The following is a 20,808-nucleotide window of genomic DNA, read 5'->3' on the forward strand; positions in this document are numbered from 1 at the left end:
AACTAACGGCAATCGCACGTAATTGACAGCCTAATGAGATTTGTTAAAAGGATTGTCACGGCATCGCTAGTAATGACCAAATAAAAAGAAAAAAAAACAAAAACAAAAACAAAATTGGGGGAAAAGCTGCGAAAAAGTGTGCCCGTTAGGCTGCGTTGGGTAAAACGATTTGTACGCATTCGAGCTGCAGCGCCGCCTGCAGTTGTTGCCTTTCTTGTTGCTGTTGGCCGTATCAATTATGCAGCCAAAAATGCAAGGCAGAACGTAAACAAACATCAACAGCAGCAGCAGCGGCAGCAGCAGCAACAACAACAAAAACAACAACAACAACTCGGAACTTATGTAGTCCTAAACGTAGTAGGTCAGTAATTGGCGCTGCCGAAGCACTTTGCAGACAAGAGAGGGCCAACGAGAGCGTGCGAGTGCGTGTGCTCATTTTTAGTACAAAGAGCACAGCAGCCAGCCAGCAGCAGACAGCATCCAGCATTGAACGTGAACGATTGGGAGAGAGTGTGAGAGAGCGTTGTAATAGGGCGACAAAGCAACAAAGTTGCTTTGTGGTCGTGCATTGATGCTGGGTCTCATGTTACTGGGCAGCTTAGGCGTTTTTAGTGCTGATTACAACGCGTTGCCGTTTGGTTCATGTGCGCGGATAAAAGAAGTGACTGCAGAGCAGACTTCAGCCGAAGCAGCTCCTGTTTCTGTGCGTGTGCGTGTGCCAGTGTGCTGGTGTGCTAGTGTGCTAGTGTGTGTGCGCGAGTGTGCGGCCCGTGGTGTGGGTGAGCGTGTGCGTGAGGGCAACGAATGACTCGCTCGAGGGTTGAGGGCAGCGCGTGCTTCCAGTTAAAGTCAAGCGTGCTCAAGTTTTAAAGTGCGCCTCAAGAAACTTACTCAAAGATCTACAAGAGCGACATAGCTAGATTTAAATAAATTAACTTAAATTAAATTAACTAAAACATATTAATCTAAGCAGTTAGTTAAAAATTAAAAAATACATAAAATCACACATCAATATACTTAAAAATTCAATTAAAACTTAAAATTATATAGAAGTTCAACGTATCAGCTAATTATTAATTAAGTTAATTAGCGCCATAAAAGTCACGCTTAAACAATAAACAATCAACTCTTCCTACACAACGCGCTCCTAAGTAGGCAACGAATTCTTGCACGCTGCCACGCGCCTAACAAAGAACAACAACAAGTTCGGCTTGTTGCAACAAATTAAGGTAGCAAATACCCGAAAGTAAAAAAAGAAAGAAGAAAACACGCACATTCAATAAAAAACGAAAGAAGCAACAACAGGAACAAGTTACAAGTGGAAAATTCTCACCGAATTTGTAGCAAAAGCAAATAGCAATACAAAATGCATTCGAGGCTAAAATTCTTGGCATATTTACATTTAATGTGCGCTGGCAGCATTTGCTGGCTGGAATTTAGCGCAGCTCAGCAGCAGCAGCAGCAACAACAACAACAACAACAGTCTGCATCGTTAACCGAGAAAATACCATTAGGTGAGTATCAAAAGCAACGCCCCAGGCATACCCAGCAGCAGCAGCACCACCAGCAGCAGCAGCAGGAAGCAGGCACCGTCAGCGGCAGCGGCAGCGGTAGAACCAAAAGGACTCGCTGCAGTTGTCGCTAGAATTTCGCTACAATGTGTAATGGCAATGGTTATGGGTGTGATTGTATTTCTGTGACTTCAGCCAGGCATGCTGCATTTTGCATACTGCATGCTGCATGCTACATGCATGCATGCATGCATGCTTGCATGCTTGCATATATGGATTGTGTTCCTACAAACCATTTCGGGTTTCAATTAGATTTTTCTGTTTTCCAATATACGATTATCATAATGTAATGGGGATAATGGATTAGCTGATTATAAGAAAGGGCTCAGATGTTGAAAAGTTTAATTTTTAAGTTTTATTTCTTGAAGATATCTGTATATCTGTAAATCCCTGTCACAGCTACAAAAGCAAAATTTATAGCAAACTTAAAGCTGGGGCTCCAAATCTTTGAACCAATATGTTGGTTCAAACCTTGGGTAGTTATGCATTGGCACCTATCAAATATGGGGCTTAAGTTATTCATATTTTAGTGCTTGGTCTATCATAATTAAATATGTTCCATTTTGAACGAGCTCAATTATGGGCTCGTCTGTTTTCTGAGTAAAGTTGAAAGTTCAGTTCATACTAAACAAAAAATGGCATTTCGGACTGGAATTGATTCGGTTCAAAGCCGATTTGCTGGCTTACCTACTACGCATTTGATTGACCAATATGTTCTTTATTTAATTTGACTTACATTTTTGGGCAGCTTTTAACTATTCATCAATTTTATAGATGAATTCCAATCAATTTTGCAATTTCCATATTTTACATATGGCATATAAAAATAATTGGAATTGCGGCGTTATGGCTGGCAGGAACACAAGCAGCAATACAATTTAACGTTATTTGCTGCATTTTTTCAAATAATTTTTTTTTTCTGCTTTGCTGTTTTATTTTTTATTACGCTGTAGCACCTCAGTCACAGCGCCTGCAGTCATTTTGGCTCTGCATGTGTGCTGTAGTCGTGAGCATGTGTGTATGTGTGAGCTTGTGTGAGTGTGTTTCGCTGTGCAGCTCGCTGTGCTAATGTGACAGTCATGCTGACTGGCTTTGGCTTTGGCACGCGAAGCTGTTCACCTGCTCCTGTTACAGGACTCTAGCAGCAGCAGCAGCAGCTCCGGTTGCAATTTCTGTGGCAAAGGGTCCTATGTGGGCCCGGGTGCCTGCCACCAGCCGCCTCCTGCCATGTGGCTTCTGCCAGGCGGGCAAAAGCGCAGCGTGCAAAATTGCAGCATCAACACTTCGTTTGGCATTAGAGTACCTGCCTGCTATTGTGTATATGTGTGTGCGAGTGTGTGTGTGTGTGTTATACTATCATTTGTGTAAATATTTATTCAGTGCGCTTTCGTTTAATATTTAGAGGACTGTGTCAAAAGCCGCCTAAATATTTAACGAAGCAAAAATATTCTATATACTCTAACTATGTCACTCTTTTTATCTCTCCCTCCCACTCTCTCTCTCTTTCTCTCTATCTATCTCTTTCTCTGCTCACAGGCGCCATCTTCGAGCAGGGCACGGACGATGTGCAATCAGCCTTTAAATATGCAATGCTCAATCACAATCTGAATGTCAGTGCGCGTCGCTTTGAGCTGCAGGCGTACGTTGATGTCATCAATACGGCGGATGCATTCAAATTATCGCGCTTGAGTAGGTGTTGCCACGCCCCTGACAGCAGACACCCTAGCCCTTGTCCCGCCCACATCCTGCCACAGAGCCAAACACGCGCACACAAAACAAAGCAAAACAAATACAATAAAGTGAAACCACTCAACTGTTGCCCATGTGCCCCGCCAAATCCCCGATCCACAGCACTTGTCTGCATTAATTATGCGCATTTTTATTGAAAATTGCAACCAGCTTCCCAGCCTCGGCAGTCGCTTAATTGCGCACATTCATTTACATCACGACCTAGACACTGCTCCCGCACACACACACACACACACACACAAACACTCACAGAGACAGAACACACTCTTTGTGACCTATCCCAATCCCAGCCCGACTCCATTGTTACCCCGACGCGTTTTCCCCTCTCTCGTTTTCTTATTTTCTCACGTTGCCAAAATACAAAGGAAAAAAGAAGCTAAAATTTATTGCTTTAACCTGCAGTTTGCAATCAATTCTCGCGCGGAGTCTACTCAATGCTGGGCGCCGTATCGCCGGACTCCTTTGACACATTGCACTCCTATTCGAATACGTTCCAAATGCCATTCGTGACGCCCTGGTTTCCGGAAAAGGTAAGTTACAAACGTTCCCAGCCACACCCCCAATAAAAAAAGAATGTCATACGTAATTGATTTTGTGTGCAGTTATTTACATTTGATGTGGTTTGTTGCCAGTCAGTCAGAAAGAGAGAGACAGAGACAGAGGCAGGGAGAGAGCGCGTCATGATATGAGCTTGAACAGAGGAGAGTCAATAAACTAAGTAACACACACACATGTTTAAATATATATATATGTATGTGTGTGTGTGTGTGTTGATGAGTAATGAAGTCGCCGGAGGGCTCGGAAAAAGGGCAGAGTTCGTAATGAAACAAAGAGAATATGTGGAATGCGTGTGTGTGGAATTCTGTGGTGTGTAGGATAAATTATAATTAAAGCTCTTCATCAGTTTTGCGAGCCCTTAGAGAAATACAAAAAAAAAAATAAGGCAGTATTGGTAAAGAATGTTCGGAAAGTCTATTAACATATATTTCAACTAATCTCGTGTTTTGGAATGTTTAAGAAAACTTTGTCTAACAAAGTTATTATTTAATTCAGCTAGGGACTGCTTCCGAACTCGCTTAGAGCAAAAAGGAATTTAGAGGAAAATACAGTGGCAGTCCCACAACAATAATTCTGACAGCCTCATGGCCGAAAAAATTAGCTCATCAAGGGTGAAATGAGAAACAGCTCAAAGAAATTATAATTAAAACTCTTCAAAAGCTTTGCAAATCTCTAGAGAAATTTATCAACTATTTTAAAACAGATTTTCCAAAGCAATTGTTATGCGATATGAGTGTATGTGTGTAACGAAAAAGTCAATTAAGAAATATTTCCGCAACTGTCAACAGAATATTAAATTAAATTTATTGTGTAGTTCAGCTTGGGAACTAGCTCAGCTGAGCGACAAATGAACTGACCTAGCTCAAACTGTTAAATGTTAAATAGAAAATTGAAACAAATTTAGCCGCAAGCAAATTGACATTTGCATATTTCAAATAAATGAAAAAAAAGAGGAAAAAAAACCGTAAAAAAATCTAACAAAAACCGACTGATAGCAATCAAAGTGGCGGCCCCCAAAACAATTATTCGGACAAACTCTCTACAATGCCAGCTAAATGCCAAATGCAAATAAAACGAGTTCCATTTCAGCCGACAACAGATTAAACAACTTTTCCGTCAACACATTTTTGTGTGCAGTATGTAGTGTGTGCGTGTGTATGTGTGTGTGTGCGTGTTTCTGGCAACAGACTGTGAAATTTCAAACCATTTAATTTGGGTCAATAGGCTGCTGGTTTATGGTAGCATAGCAATTATGGCTGACACACCCAAAAACATGAAACACTTCAATCGACCAATTGAAAAGGCTCCGATTGAGCCATAAAACTTGAAGTGCATTTTCTGCGTACAGCTTGAACATTTTTCTTAGCTGCTGGCCATAACTTTTCATTCAGCTCACTAAACAGCTTAAGCTGCAGTTTATGGTGTGCATTGAATGGCTGGCTGGCGAGAGGGGTGGCCGGGTAGAGCTCTTGCCACATTTCTAATTTAAACATCAAGCTGCAGTTCAAGTGGCGACACACACACACAAACACACGCACGCATTTACGGAGCTAGAGTTTATAAAAATGAAGCCATCGCACAAAGTGGCTATAAGCACAAACACACACACAGACGCACAGAGAGCTGTTGTTGTTGTTGTTGTTGTGACTGCCAGACGCTGCACTAAATCAAAAGCAAAGCACAAATCATAATAATTGTAATTTGAAGAAAATTTACTACCAACAACACAGGCGACTTGTTGTTGCTGCCACTGTTGTCGTTGTTGCTGGGGCACTGTTGTTGTCACTGTGCCTGGCACTTCACAAAACAAAAAGCCAAAGAGCCCAAAGTGCCGCAGCCGGAAGACAATGCCAAACGAGCGCTCCCGATGCGCGCTCCACACAGCTCTACAGTGAGCGCAAAAAAATTTATGATGCGCTCTTGGCCTCTTTTATTTCAATCACTATAAATCAAGATATGGCGTCGGCAAGCAGCACCAGCAACAACAACAACAATAACAGCAGCGGCGGCTCTCTCTGTGCCACACACGCACACACACATCAGACTGCGCATTTGCGTGCGCCTTCAGGCAGCTGTATGTATGTGTGTGCGTGTGTGTGTATATACAGCTAAACGGAAACGGGTCTCTGTGTACATATCTCTTGTTGTACCATATACATATCGTGTATATACTCGTACTAACTTACTTGGCTGCCAGGTAAAAGGCAGGACTTACATGTCCTTCGCCCTCACACTCACACTCACCCTCAACGACGCCCTCTCGCCTTTGCTCGCACACAACCCACTGCCAGTCGCTGGCAGCGTCAAAGCGGAAACGCGTTTCATTTTATTATTGCTTCATGTAGCGTACACATTACATTGTTAGGCTCTGGGGGGTGGCAGTCGCCTTTAAGCCTGCCCCAACTGAGAGCTGTTGTTCCACTCATGGATCGCTTTGTTTTGCATACTTTTAGGTGCTTACCCCGTCATCAGGCCTGTTGGATTTTGCAATCAGCATGCGTCCGGATTATCATCAGGCAATTATTGATACCATACAATACTACGGTTGGCAAAGCATTATTTATCTATACGATTCGCATGATGGTGAGTATGAGATAATCAGAGGGCGTGGGAGTGCGGCCCGTCAGGCTAAATGTGCGCCACATTATCCCATTGTTTACTGCGTGTATTTTGATTTCATTTCATTTTCGCTTTCGTTAGCGCTAAGCAAATGGGGCGCCAATGGACGGGCGGTTGGTTCCTGTTCGACCTTGTTGTTGCTCTTGTTATTGCTTTTTTGTTGTTTCACTGAGTGTTTGACATTTTAGTTGTATTTGTGTCTGTGTGTGGCATAACGAAGCCAATGCCACGAGGGCTGCAGCAAAACAATGCCAATTAATTGAGATTAATTTGTATATTTAGCTAAGTTTTTGAAGCACAACTTTATCGAAAGTTGATAGCTCACAAATAATTTGATTTAGGCAACATTAATGACCATGGACACTTAAAACTTTGGCTTAAAATAGAAATTCAAAAATACTTGTGTAATTAATACGCTTGAGAGAAAGACTATTACTATGGCAAATCATTTGAAGTTTTGACAATGCAAGACATAAGACCTTTGCATTAGACCTGTTTAGGCAAACAACACTCGCTTCAAGAATACTATAAACACATCTTCAGCTAAATTTATTGGTATGTGCACGTATACTGTCCAAAAAGAGGTCTGTTAATACAATTTACTCAATGTTAAGCATTCAACGAATTTCGAATTAAGTTTCACAGACAGCTAAATAAATTACATATACTAGAGTTTGAAAGCGCTTATTTAAAATAATTCCTAATAAAAGCAAATTGCATAAACTTGGCTGTTATTTCTATGCCACGCTTCTATCGCTCTCTAACACTTTCTTTTTCTTTTGCTGTGCATTAATCCGCACGCAAGTAAATAGAAATCAAACATCAAACACATGTCTATAATATCTTCTGCTTGTGCCACTTAACAGCTCCCCCTCAGCTGCCTCTTCGGTCGTAGCCTGCCCTTTTTGCTACTGTTTTTCAGCTGCTGCTTCTACATATTGTAATAGGATAAGAGTATCATTGGTAACCCTAGCCAGGGTATTATAGTGTCACTATCTATGTTAATTATAACAGTACGATAAGTAAATATCGATAAAGAAAAGCGGCTGCAGAGAAGAAGTGGAAGGCAGTCTCTCTACAGTACTAGCAGTAAGAAGACGTGTTGTTAAAAATAAAAAGGCAACCCGAACATAAGTTAAATCAACGAAGAAAATCATACTATTACAATATCAGAAGTGGGATTGACTCATAAAAAAAAAAAAAAAAACACAACAAAATGGAAAATATAAATATAAATGACGTGTCAATAGCGACATTGAAAAGTTGGTTGGCATTACTAAATTTGCCAACAGAGGGTACCAAAACTGAGCTGATGGCGAGATTAAATAAGGTACCAGTGGATATCCGAGACGATGCTGCAAAGGAACTTGAAGTTCAACGTAACAAGGAACAGACAATTGAGGCTCAAAATGAGTTGCAAAACATAATGCAACAACAGCGTGACGAAATAGCAAATGGCGCCGAGATGCTGAAATTGATGCGTCTCGAAATTGAAGCGTCTCGAAAATTCCTAGAAGAATTTCAAGTAACGGTGAACCGCAACTCGCACATCGGCGGGAGCGACGGGGGAGAGCAAGAAAGTGAAGTCGGCGATTTATTGCAGCTAGAGGATGGTCACACTGAAGAAAGACCACGGTCGACGGATGGCAACGCTGGTGCAGCTGATTACACTGGAACGGATGGCAACGCTGGTGCAGCTGATCACGCTGGTGCAGCGGGCAACGCTGGGGCAGCTGGAAGGATCGACGAAAGTGGCAACGCTGTCGGAGGCAACTTAAATAATTGCATCCAAACTGGAGCGATGATGTTAGCCAAGGAAATTTTATTAGAATTTACTGGAGAAAGTGAGGTGCGTAAATGGGTAATGCAATTCTTCAATGTGGCCAAGATCTACAGACTAAATGATATGCAACAGCACTTGCTTTGTATAAGCAAATTGAAAGGCGGTGCTTTGAAGTGGTTGCATGCAGACCCTATGCGCATCATTGCTCCGATTGACGAGATGCTAAATCAATTGGTTTTGGCCTTCGGGGGAGGATTTTCGAAGTCGGAACTACGACAGAAGTTCGAGGATCGGGTTTGGAAACCAGATGAGGTGTTCGCCACATATTTTAGCGAAAAAAGCATATTGGCACAGGACATCAACATTGATGTAGAGGAGTTAATGGAGGGTATTATTCGAGGCATACCTTGCGAAAACTTGCGCACTCAAGCTAGTATGCATTGCTTTACCAATCCGGCTCAAATTTTACGTGCGTTTGCAGCTATAAAGTTGCCAATTAAACGGGTACGAAACCATGTAGTGAAACAAACTGCACAGGAAGCACAGGCGGACAAACAACAACGTTGCTACAATTGCAATGTTAAGGGCCATTGGGCCAAAGATTGTTTAAAGCCCAAACGGGAGGCAGGATCTTGCTATGCGTGCGGCTCAAAGGATCATTTAATAGCAGGATGTCCAAATAAAAAGTATGATATGGAAAACAAATATGTAAGATACTTAAGAATTCATTTTAGTAACTCATTTAACAAATCAATAATTGCAGAATGCCTTATAGACTCTGGCAGCCCTATTTCATTTTTAAAGGAAAAGTTTGTGCCATTAAAAGTAAAGCGTATGCCAGATGCAAATTCGTATGTAGGTTTAAATGAAAGTAAATTGAAAAATTTTGGAAAAATTTTATGTTTTATGAAGAAAAAGTTAATAAATGTTTATTTTAATGTTATAATTGTGGCAAATGAGTCTATGAGGTATGACGCTGTGCTTGGTAGAGATTTTATGGATTCTTTTGGTTTAAATATTGATTTAAGAACATTAAAAATTGTGAACGGGCATAAAGTTGATCACCAGAATAATGGTAAAAATGATATCATAGCTACAAGCTACAAAGAAAAACAAAAAAAAGTGGACGATGAAGATATCAAACACGAGCAAAATGAAACTATATTGTTAAATGATAAAATCGTTAATAAGGAAATAGTCAGTAATGAAACTGGTAGTGATGAATTAGTTAGTGAGAAAATTGTTAGTCCGGAAACGCTTGGTGATAAAGTTGGTAGTGATGAGATAGTTAGAAATAAAATAATTAGTGGTGAAATAGTTAGAAATGAAGTGATTGGGATCGAAACTGTTAGTGATGAGATAGTTAGTTATGGAGAGCTTAAGCTCGAACCTGATAGTGAAGAAGTTGTTAGTGATGAAATTATCTATAATCAAACCGGGATTGAAAAAGTGATTATAGAAGATATAGGAAACAGTGCAGTTAAAATTAATAATCATGTTAATGAAGCGCCAGTGAATAGCGAAATCATGGGAGTGTTAGAAGAGAATTTTGAGAAGGATATCTTAACAATAAGTTGGGAAGATTCTAACAAAAGAGAAAATATATATATTTTAAGTGAAGATATTGATTACAGCACAAAGTGTGAATTTGAAAATTTATTTGAAAATACTTATGTAAAAGCGAAAAGGCCAAATCAGCCAAAATTAAGACATGAGTTAAGCATAAGATTAGAAAACGACAAAGTATTTAATTGTACACCTAGGCGGTTATCTTATATGGAAAAAGAAAAATTGCAAGAATTATTAGACGACTATTTAAAAGATGGAATCATTAGGCCAAGTTGTTCAGAGTATGCATCACCTATAGTACTAGTGAAGAAAAAAACTGGAGACATGAGGTTATGTATTGATTTTAGAAGACTGAACAAAATTATATGTAGAGACAACTACCCGCTACCATTGATCGACGATTTATTAGACAGACTATGCGGAAAAACAGTATTTTCAAAGTTGGATCTAAAAAACGGGTATTTTCATGTTTTTGTTAATGAGCAATCTATTAAATACACTTCATTTGTTACCCCTTTAGGACAATATGAATTTCTTAGGATGCCCATGGGTTTAAAAACTGCGCCACATGTATTTCAAAGATTTGTTAATAACATATTTTGTGATATGATAAAAGATAATAAGGTAATTGTTTACATGGATGATATTATGATAGCAAGTACAAACATAAAGGAACACATGGAGACCTTAAAGGAAGTGTTTATAAGACTGGTGCAAAACAAATTAGAGTTGAAATTAGATAAGTGTGAATTTTTTAAAAGCAGCGTTAAATATTTAGGATTTGTGGTGGATAGTAAAGGCGTTAGGGCTGATGAAAAAGGGTTAGAAGCGGTTAAATCCTTTCCAATACCAAACAAAATTCAGGGAGTACAAAGTTTCCTAGGGTTATGCTCCTACTTCAGGAGGTTCATTTTAAACTTTTCTATATTAGCTAAACCCTTATATGATTTATTGAAAAAAGATAAGAAATTCAAGTTTGGAGAAGAGGAGTTTAAGTGTTTTAATATGTTAAAAGATAAATTGTTAGAGGCGCCAGTACTATCAATATATAATTACAAAGAAGAAATAGAACTACATTGTGATGCCAGCGCAGTGGGATTTGGGGCTGTTTTATTTCAAAAAAAAGAAGATAGGAAATTACACCCGATTTTTTATTTTTCTAAAAGAACAACCGAAGTAGAGTCTAAATATCATAGTTTTGAGTTAGAAACGCTAGCCATCATTTACGCATTACGCAGATTTCGTATATATCTGCAGGGAAAACGATTTAAAATAATGACAGATTGCAACTCTTTAACTTTAACGCTTAACAAAATAGATTTAAATCCGAGAATTGCTAGATGGGCGTTAGAACTACAAAATTACGATTTTGAGTTAGTGCATAGATCGGGCAAGCAAATGCAACATGTGGATGCGTTAAGCAGATGTTATGAGGACATTTTAGTTATTGAATCCAATAGTTTTGAGGACAATTTAGTTATTTGCCAAAGCAAAGATGACAAACTGGTAGATATTAGAAAGATGTTAGAAAAAGAAGAGCACAAGCTATTCGAAATGAGAAATGGGGTCATTTACAGAAAAACAAATGATGGCAGATTAGTTTTTTATGTACCAAAGGATATGGAAGAACATGTACTTTACAAATATCATGATGAGTTGGGACATGCTGGGAGAGATAAGATGATCGATGCCATTGGAAAGAGTTACTGGTTCCCATATATTAAGGAAAAAGCAATAAAGCATATAGGGAATTGTTTAAAATGCATTGCCTTCGCCCCCAAGACGGGTAAGAGTGAAGGACTATTACATAGCATACCGAAAGGAAACAAACCGTGGGAGATGATCCATATAGACCATTATGGACCAATTAATGCAGGAAGGGCTAATAAATATATATTGGCGGTGGTTGACGGATTTTCAAAATTTGTTAGACTATATACAGCAAAGACAACAAGTACGAAAGAAGCGATTAAGGCATTAAAAGATTATTTCAGAGCGTATAGTAGACCTAAGTTCATTGTATCGGACAGAGGGAGTTGTTTTACTGCAAAAGAGTTTGATGAATTTTTAAAAAATGAGGGAGTAACGCATATTAAAATAGCAACGGGTTGTCCGCAAGCAAATGGTCAGGTGGAAAGGTTGAATAGAGACTTGGGTCCGATGATGGCAAAAATGGCGGAGCCAGAAAATGGTTTACATTGGGATGTTATTATAGAAAATGTTGAATATGCAATAAACAACACACAACACAAAAGCATAAAGAAATTTCCAAGCGAAATGTTATTCGGATTACAACAGAAAGGAAAAGTTGTTGATGAATTAAAAGAAAAATTAGAAGAGTTTACACAGGTGAACACGTGTGATAAAAGAAATTTAGAAAATATAAGAAAGAGTGGAGAAATATATCAAAAAGAAGCTCAAATCAGAAATGAAGAGCGGATTAATAAAAAGAAGAAAGTATCAGTAGAATATAAAATAGGTGACTATGTCATGGTAAAAAATTTTGATAGCACACCAGGAGTTTCAAAAAAGTTAATACCAAGATATAAAGGGCCTTATAGTATAGAAAAGATTTTAAAAAATGATAGATACTTGTTAAAGGATGTAGAAGGCTTTCAATTATCTCGCAACCCGTACGTTGGTATCTGGAATAGCCAAAACTTTAAGCATTGGATGCGAAAATAGGCAATAAGCATTAGTTATAAAGATAGATACACATATAAAAGACAGAGATCGGGAGCTCTCTTTGTCAGGATGGCCGAGTTGTAATAGGATAAGAGTATCATTGGTAACCCTAGCCAGGGTATTATAGTGTCACTATCTATGTTAATTATAACAGTACGATAAGTAAATATCGATAAAGAAAAGCGGCTGCAGAGAAGAAGTGGAAGGCAGTCTCTCTACAGTACTAGCAGTAAGAAGACGTGTTGTTAAAAATAAAAAGGCAACCCGAACATAAGTTAAATCAACGAAGAAAATCATACTATTACAATATATATACATTTTGGTTTTTTCTTTTGCTAATATGTAATTAAATGAGCGGCACAAAGAGGCAGTGCTACAAGTAAAAGTAAGAGTACGCTCCGCCAGCCCCCCAGCCAGCCAGCCAGCCAGCTACCCAGACAGACAGGCTGAAGCTGAGGCTTGAGTGCTCTCGAGCGCTTAGAAGTGCTCCGGCTGCTTGAGCAGGGACAAGCAGACAGAGGCTGTTGGACGGACTGTGCACATATGGCTGAGACTTGGCTACAATGCCACATAATGTTTTTTTTTTTTGTTTCTGTTGTCTTAGGCTTCTTTCCGTATTGTTGTTGTATTGAAATTTATTTCAAAGCAATTTCCTGCAGTCTACGTGCGACGCCGACGACGACGACGACAGCAATTACGGCCAAAGATGAAGACATCAAGGCAAGCACCAGAGACATCATACACACACACATACATGTGCACTCGCACTCGCACACACGCAATACACATGTGTATTCTTTAACACACAATGGCAGGCAGTCGAATGACTTCGAGTTGTGTAAAAATTTCATATGATATTACGTATACGCCGCAGTGATTTCTGCGTGTGTTATTTGAACATTTTTATGCCGACGCTTTTTTTTGCGCCTTTTGTAATGAGTTCACAGGCTGTCGTTATGGAGCTGCTGCCATTGTGTGTCTGTGCGAGTGTGTGTGTGTGTGTGTGTGTCATGTGTTAATGACTCTGTGTGAAATAAAATTTATGACTTTATGCAACTGCTGGCAGCGCTTGGCCCTTTTTGCTGCCACTGCTGCTGCTGCTTGAATATTTTTTTTGGACGTTTTTTAATATTTGCGCCGTTTGCCAAAAAGTAGGCCGACATTGTTGCCGCTGGCATACGGCGCAGGAAAAGGAAATGCCGCAGCAGCTTGGGCGCTGCCACTCTTACTGCCTGCTGCTGCCGCTGCTGCTGCTGCTGCTGCTGTTGCTGTTGCTGTTGCTGCTGCCATTGTTGTTATTGTTGGGTTTTGGCATTTTGGCCGACTTCAGCTCAATACACGTTGCCAGGCATCGTTTACATTGTTAACGAAAGGCACCACAGCGAGACTTTATATTTTAATGCCGCTGTCAGCAGTTTGTTGTTATTGCTTTGTTCTTCTCTCTAGACCCGGGGACTGTCGCTGTTATCGCCAACCTTTTTTTTCAGCTTTTTTGCTGTTCGGTAAACGAACATCGCACACGGCGACAAATTGGTAGCATATTTTTTGGCGTATTCATGAATACAAAAGTTGCAGAAAAAGCAATACGCGACTACATAGGAAGCATTCAATAAAACATCATCGCACACACAAACAACAACAGCAACAACAGCGGCAGTGGCAGCGGCAGCGGCAGCGGCAAGCAAATGGCTGAACAAACAGCACGCACCCAATTTTATTATTATTTTCTTCTCTTTTTTTTCGACTGGATCCAAGTGGGGAGGGAAGTTGCGCTATTTATTGAAATGTTACCAACGTGCCACAAAAAAGTACTTCAATTGTCTGTGCACTTCCGTTTCCTCTTTGGTTTGAGTGAGTGTTGTTCCCGTTGCTGTTGTTGTTATTTTTGTTTTGTGGCCAATGCCAACAAATCATGCAGCCCGAAATCAAAGCCAATAACAACAACAACAGCACAAAGAACAACAACAACAAGAAAGACATCTGTGACAACAACGCCGTGCAACAAATGGCGTGTGAAAATGTTTTTTGCGGCCTGGCAATGAGAGATTGGGGTAGTGATTGAGTGTGACTGAGTGACTGAGTGTGTATATAAAGTATTCATAAGCAGACGGAGCTGCACTCTTCCCACATTCCCTAAAAAAAAGAAGAAAAATATGCCAAGCAATATGGGCCAATAGCAAATAGCCGTAAGAGATAAATAAACATTTTATAGTGTTTGGCTTTTTTTTCCTCGAAACATGGCCAAAATCATGAAATCATATTCAAACGCTATAAAATCAGATTCATATGCAACAGTTAAATCAAACTTTTATGGTTATTTGCAGTGCTAGACTTTTGGGATGGGCGGAGGGAGAAATGCTATAGCGATTGTTGGTATATATATTTGAAATATATTTAAATAATTAAATCAGATGTGGTGTAAGCATAAACAGGGTATAATGTGAAATACTCGTGCTTATTTTTGGCTACAGTTAAGTTTGTATGCAGACAATTTGCTTTAAGAAATTTTACTTATATCATAAGTCGAACAAAGTCCATAAAGCATGCATTTCGAATATTTCTTTCTTTAATAACATTTTTGATGGACCCCTTTGTTGTGGGGCGAAGTCTTCAGTTGAATTCATCTCTGAAATCGCGTTTATCTGGCGTTTTACTTTTGATTGCCATCCATCTCGCCCACACACACCATCACACACGCGCGCGTACCCGACAAGCCTTACTACATATATATATATATATATATATGGCTTATATGGCACTCAATATTACTCATACGCCACCGGGCGCTGCTGTTTGTTTGTTTGTTTGTATTGTATATCTTTTTTTTGGGCCCCACCCACTTGGCTGCCGTAGGCTTACTGCGCCTGCAGCAAATCTATCAAGAACTGAAGCCCGGAAATGAAACATTTCGTGTGCAAATGGTCAAACGCATCGCCAACGTAACGATGGCCATTGAATTTTTGCACACGATGGAGGATTTGGGGCGTTTCAGCAAAAAGCGCATCGTGCTCGACTGCCCGGCGGAAATGGCCAAAGAGATCATCATACAGCATGTGCGGGATGTAAAGCTCGGCAGGCGCACCTATCATTACCTGCTCAGCGGCCTGGTGAGTGCAAAATGCCAGACAGCAAATTCCGTGGCAACTTACCAGCTTTTATTTCCTCCTACCACCCGCTGTGTGCGTCTTTAATAAGCAATTATTACCAGCATCCGTTGGCCTTTTGTTATCCTTTCTGATTCTACTTCTTTTTTCGCTCTCGCTCTCGTGCTGTTGTTTTTTTTTTTTTTTTTTGTGCGTAGGTCATGGACAACCACTGGCCCAGCGATATCGTGGAGTTTGGAGCTATCAACATCACTGGCTTTCGCATTGTGGACACTAATCGGCGCGCCTTGCGTGATTTTCATGACAGCCGGAAGCGCTTGGAGCAGGCGAGTGGTACCGGCGCAGCGGGAGGCGGCAGCTTGCCAGCCATTTCGGTAAATTTTCACACAGTCTAAAGTTGTTAAAGTCAGTAGATTAAACGCACCTTTCCTCTCTACTTGCCACGCCCACGTAACCACATCACCCATTTACACTGCAGGCACAGGCGGCGCTCATGTACGATGCGGTATTTGTGCTTGTCGAGGCCTTCAATCGCATTCTGCGCAAGAAACCGGATCAGTTTCGTGCCAATCATCTGCAACGACGAAGTCATGCGGGCGGCTCCGGCAACACCAACTCATTGAACGAATCCAGCGCATTGCTGGACTGCAGCACCTCCAAGGGCTGGGTTACGCCTTGGGAGCAGGGGGAGAAAATCTCACGGGTCCTGCGCAAGGTAAGATTAAACATTTCCCATGCGGGCGCAACAATTTTTTGATGAGAATTTTTCCACGCAAAAGTTGAAGTATTCGGAGGAAGTTATTTTTAAATCTTAAATTTCGAGGTGAAATTGTTTGAAATTATTTCTTTGGATTTAGGTGAACACATTTGCGAGACTAGAAAATACTCTGTAATCAGGTTAAATGAACTTAAGCTACAGAAATCAAGCATTCCGCATTATCAAGCAGATAAAAAAAGGAACAATATTTGCCAAGTAGAAGATCCATAACAGAATACATTTTGTAGAATTTATCATGCGCTTTTTAGCTTCATACCACCCGTCAGCTCCGCTGAATTTATACAGGGTATACAAAATAAAGAACAGCGAACTCTGATAATTGCATAAGTATATTTATGAAAGTTTTGCCTTGAGAGTAGGTGTCTGATAGACTGAAATTATAAAAGTTTCTGATTGCAAATATTTGTCTATAAAAATGAAAAAAGAAGTTGTTCTTCAACAGGCGCTGAATACTTTCTATGCAACATTTATGTTTTACTTGTTCCAAAGAATTGTTTTCTATTATTTTTTGTGGGTATTTTTAAAGCGATTCCCAATTCCCTCAGCTAATCTGATTGTTTACACTTGCTTTGTAGGTGGAAATCGATGGCTTAACTGGCGCTGTGCGCTTTGATGACGATGGCCGACGCGTCAACTACACCTTGCAGGTGGTGGAAATGTCCGTGAATAGCACACTGCAACAGGTGGCCGAATGGCGAGATGATGCTGGCTTCATGCCGTTCCATGGCCAACGCAATCATGGCCCAAGCTTGCGTACATCGGCCGCCAGCAATGGGGATTATACACGGAATCACACCTACATTGTGACCAGTGTGCTGGAGGAACCATATCTAATGCACAGGGCTGGTTACGGCCAGCAGCTGGTTGGCAACGAACGCTTTGAGGGATATTGTAAGGATATGGCTGAGCTGATTGCCACCAGGCTGGGCATTAAATGTAAGTTCAGATTTTCACTTGTGCATCTGTACAAGTCCATGAATGGTTCTCCTTTCATTTCTTGCACGGCCAGTTGAACTGCGTCTGGTGCAGGATGGCAGCTATGGAGCCGAGAATCAGTTTGCGCCAGGCGGCTGGGATGGGATGGTGGGTGAGCTGGTGCGCAAGGTGAGATACAGACACAGCTGGCAACACTTGTCAACACTTTGTAACTGCATCATTGTCATTGCGATTCAAGGAGGCGGACATTGCGATTGCTGCCATGACGATAACCGCGGAGCGGGAGCGCGTCATAGACTTTACCAAGCCCTTTATGTCCCTGGGCATCTCGATAATGATTAAAAAGCCGGTGAAGCAAACTCCGGGTGTCTTCAGCTTTTTGAATCCGCTCTCGCAGGAGATTTGGGTAGGTCAAACAAGTCTTTCAAACACATAGCCAGTGCTCAAGATTTTGCCTCCCTCTCTTTTTCTCTCTCTTTGCTCTACAGATGAGCGTCATCCTGAGCTATGTGGGCGTTAGCATTGTGCTCTATTTTGTCACCCGTTTGCCGCCCCACGAGTGGCGCATCGTGCGTCGCTCAGCGAACGATACCAATGCCCAGCAGCCACCGGGCATCATTGGCGGCGAGCCACCGGAGCAGCATCAGCCAGCTGCGGTGCCAATGAATGAGTTTAGTTTGCTCAACTCCTTTTGGTATTCGCTAGCCGCATTTATGCAGCAAGGCTGCGATTTGACACCACCCTCGATAGCTGGGCGCATTGCAGCAGCCGTGTGGTGGTTCTTCACCATCATATTGATCTCATCCTATACAGCTAATTTGGCTGCATTTCTTACCGTGGAGCGCATGGTGGCGCCCATCAAATCGCCCGAGGATCTGGCCATGCAAACCGATGTACAGTATGGCACACTTCTGCAGGGGGCCACCTGGGATTTCTTTCGTGTAAGTTACCCACATTTCTAATGCAGGCCCCATTGTATAACTGCTTTCCATTTAGCGCTCTAAGATTGGCCTGCATACCAAAATGTGGGAGTACATGAACGCCAATCCGCATCTGTCAGTGCACACCTACGACGAGGGCATCAGACGTGTGCGCACCTCCAAGGGCAAGTACGCGCTCCTTGTGGAGTCGCCCAAGAATGAGTATGTCAATGCGAGGGCGCCGTGTGACACCATGAAAGTGGGTCGTAACATAGACACCAAGGGTTTCGGCATAGCCACGCCCATTGGCTCACCATTGCGGTAAGTGATTGATTAAATAGGTTAGTTAGTGGGGTAGCGTCCATATCCTATACCCTTGGCCCCTTTAGAAACCGTCTCAATTTGGCGGTTCTGTCGCTCAAAGAGAACGGCGAACTGCTGAAGCTGCGCAACAAATGGTGGTTCGACAAAACCGAGTGTAATCCCAATTCGGACAGCCAGGAGACCTCCACACCCAACGAGCTCTCTCTAAGCAATGTGGCCGGCATCTATTATATATTAATTGGCGGTTTGCTGCTCTCGGTTTTGGTGGCCATTCTCGAGTTCTTTTGCCGCAGCAAGACGGCGCGCCTGAAGGTGCCAGCCAACGGCGCAACTAGCGGCATGCTGGGCTCCTCTACATATCAGCGGGATTCACTCTCGGATGCCATCATGCAATCCCAGGCCAAGCTGGCCATGCAAGCGGGCAGCGACTACGATGAGCGTTTGGTCGGCGTTGAGGTGGGTGATAGCAAAAATTTAAGGAAACGAACACAGGATTCATTGCTTCTATCATTATACACATCGTATAGCTGGCCTCCAATGTGCGCTATCAGTACAGCATGTAAATGCGATTGAGCCCCGATCTATTTTGTATATAGCATTAAAACGCATTCGAAACGCATTAACTAAACGACGCTGGCAATCAACGTGCAGGGGAAGAACAGATGAGGATGAGGATGACGATGAGGATAAGCAGCGGCGTTCTAAAACTGTACAGCATAATTATTTGTATTTTTGATAAATGTATACAACGTGGGATTGCGTTATAATAATAATAAAACAAAAAAAAAAAATTTAGCTGTAATTAGTGCTTAAGTGAAAAATTATTCAAAATAATAAAGCATACATTTTAAGCAAAGCGCATAATTTACATACGAACTGTGGATTCAATTGGCTTTGAACCACGCGGCGTATGAGTTATACAGTGTATGCACCTGTGCGTAGAAGTGCGTCGGTTTTTGTGTGTGCGTGTGCATGTGTACGTGTATATATGTGTGTGTGTACAGGGTAAGCCGCTTAGCTGACTTAAAGTTTTAACAAAGCAACCACCTCGACTGCACAACCTAAGCGGCTTTCAATGTAAACTTTGCGTTTAGCTTCGCGCGGGCGGCAGCTGGCAGGAGATGGGCCACTGGGTTAGCAGTGGGCGTGGCACACCATGGCACGGCTTGGCGTGGCTGTAAATTATGCATGCGCGCCAAGTTAACACAAACACGTCAACAAAGCTCGCGCTACTCGTGCAAAACTAAAGTTGACTGAAAGAATTTATTTTTTTCTTAAATATTTTTCAGTTGCGCCTAGCTTCAATTTGTAATTGATTCAAATAAATACAAATAACAAATTGTAATGTGCTCTCGATAATTGTTATCAGCCTGTTTGCATGTTAATGTGTGCGTATGTGTGCGTTTGCGGTTGAGTACATTTAATTAGATATTGGCTATCAATTCAATTGGAATTCGAATTGAGTTTCATGTACATTAATGGCCTTGTAAATTATTTTTACAGCTGCCTTTCAATTATATTAAATTGTGGCAAATCAGCTTTTGTGAGAATTAGCCAGATTTTCAGTTTGCTGGTTAAATCGAAAGTTTTTTATACCATTTTCTGTGTTTTCCTTTTGGTGCTTAACTTTTTGTTTTTGTTAAATTGAAAAACAATATTTGCGAACAAATTTAATTGCATAGCTGTTGATTTTACATGCACAAATTATGGGACTAATCTATGAACTAATTAATATGATATATTTACAACATTTTGGCTATATTTAGAATTCCAAACAAATCGATTATTACAGGCCCGATTATATTAGGCCAACCAATTGACATGGCATTTATGATAATGGTGACAACCATTATTATAAACAATACTTTCCAATAAATAGCCACCAAATATTTAAAATTTGTCGACTTGCTGTTCGAACCAAATCCCTGCCCTGGCTGTGGTCTAGTACATCCATTGTATTGCTATAGACTTTGAAAGTTTGTATGAAGCAATTTAAATTTTACAAACATTAAGCTGGGACTTAGGCTTAGAACTGGTTATAGCTTACAGCCTAGATTTATAAATATTTGTTATATATTTTTTGAATTAGTTGCAATAATATTTCTTTTTTTTTATGTTTTAAAAGTTTTTATCGGCACTAATCGTGCTTCCAACAGTTTTGAATTACTTAAAGGAGCACAAGACACCCTTCGAACTAATGCCCAAATGCGCT

The 20,808-nt window shown here is 40.9% G+C and overlaps 2 protein-coding genes across 3 annotated transcripts; both read left to right on the forward strand.

Annotated features, from left to right (window-relative positions):
* Positions 1 to 604: 604 nt before the first annotated feature.
* Positions 605 to 19,472, forward strand: GluRIA (Glutamate receptor IA). Its single transcript, XM_002047305.4, has 14 exons — positions 605 to 1,514; positions 3,108 to 3,260; positions 3,723 to 3,850; positions 6,332 to 6,461; positions 15,388 to 15,641; positions 15,836 to 16,012; positions 16,117 to 16,353; positions 16,992 to 17,352; positions 17,426 to 17,520; positions 17,591 to 17,758; positions 17,841 to 18,293; positions 18,349 to 18,593; positions 18,662 to 19,052; positions 19,124 to 19,472. Exons 1-14 carry the CDS (start codon positions 1,367 to 1,369, stop codon positions 19,157 to 19,159), a joined length of 2,976 nt encoding a protein of 991 aa, XP_002047341.2. The 5' UTR covers positions 605 to 1,366; the 3' UTR covers positions 19,160 to 19,472.
* Positions 7,414 to 12,814, forward strand: LOC138911059 (uncharacterized). Of its 2 annotated transcripts, none has more exons than XM_070208056.1 (2): positions 7,414 to 8,966; positions 9,044 to 12,814. In XM_070208056.1, the coding sequence occupies exons 1-2, from the start codon at positions 7,714 to 7,716 to the stop codon at positions 9,147 to 9,149; spliced, it is 1,359 nt and encodes a 452-aa protein (XP_070064157.1). In that variant the 5' UTR covers positions 7,414 to 7,713; the 3' UTR covers positions 9,150 to 12,814. The 2 variants fall into 2 exon arrangements, with proteins under 2 accessions (XP_070064157.1, XP_070064158.1); XM_070208057.1 differs by having other exon boundaries at positions 7,418 to 8,988.
* Positions 19,473 to 20,808: the final 1,336 nt, after the last annotated feature.

This window comes from Drosophila virilis, chromosome 3 (assembly GCF_030788295.1).
Source record: "Drosophila virilis strain 15010-1051.87 chromosome 3, Dvir_AGI_RSII-ME, whole genome shotgun sequence".
Lineage (NCBI taxonomy): Eukaryota > Metazoa > Arthropoda > Insecta > Diptera > Drosophilidae > Drosophila > Drosophila virilis.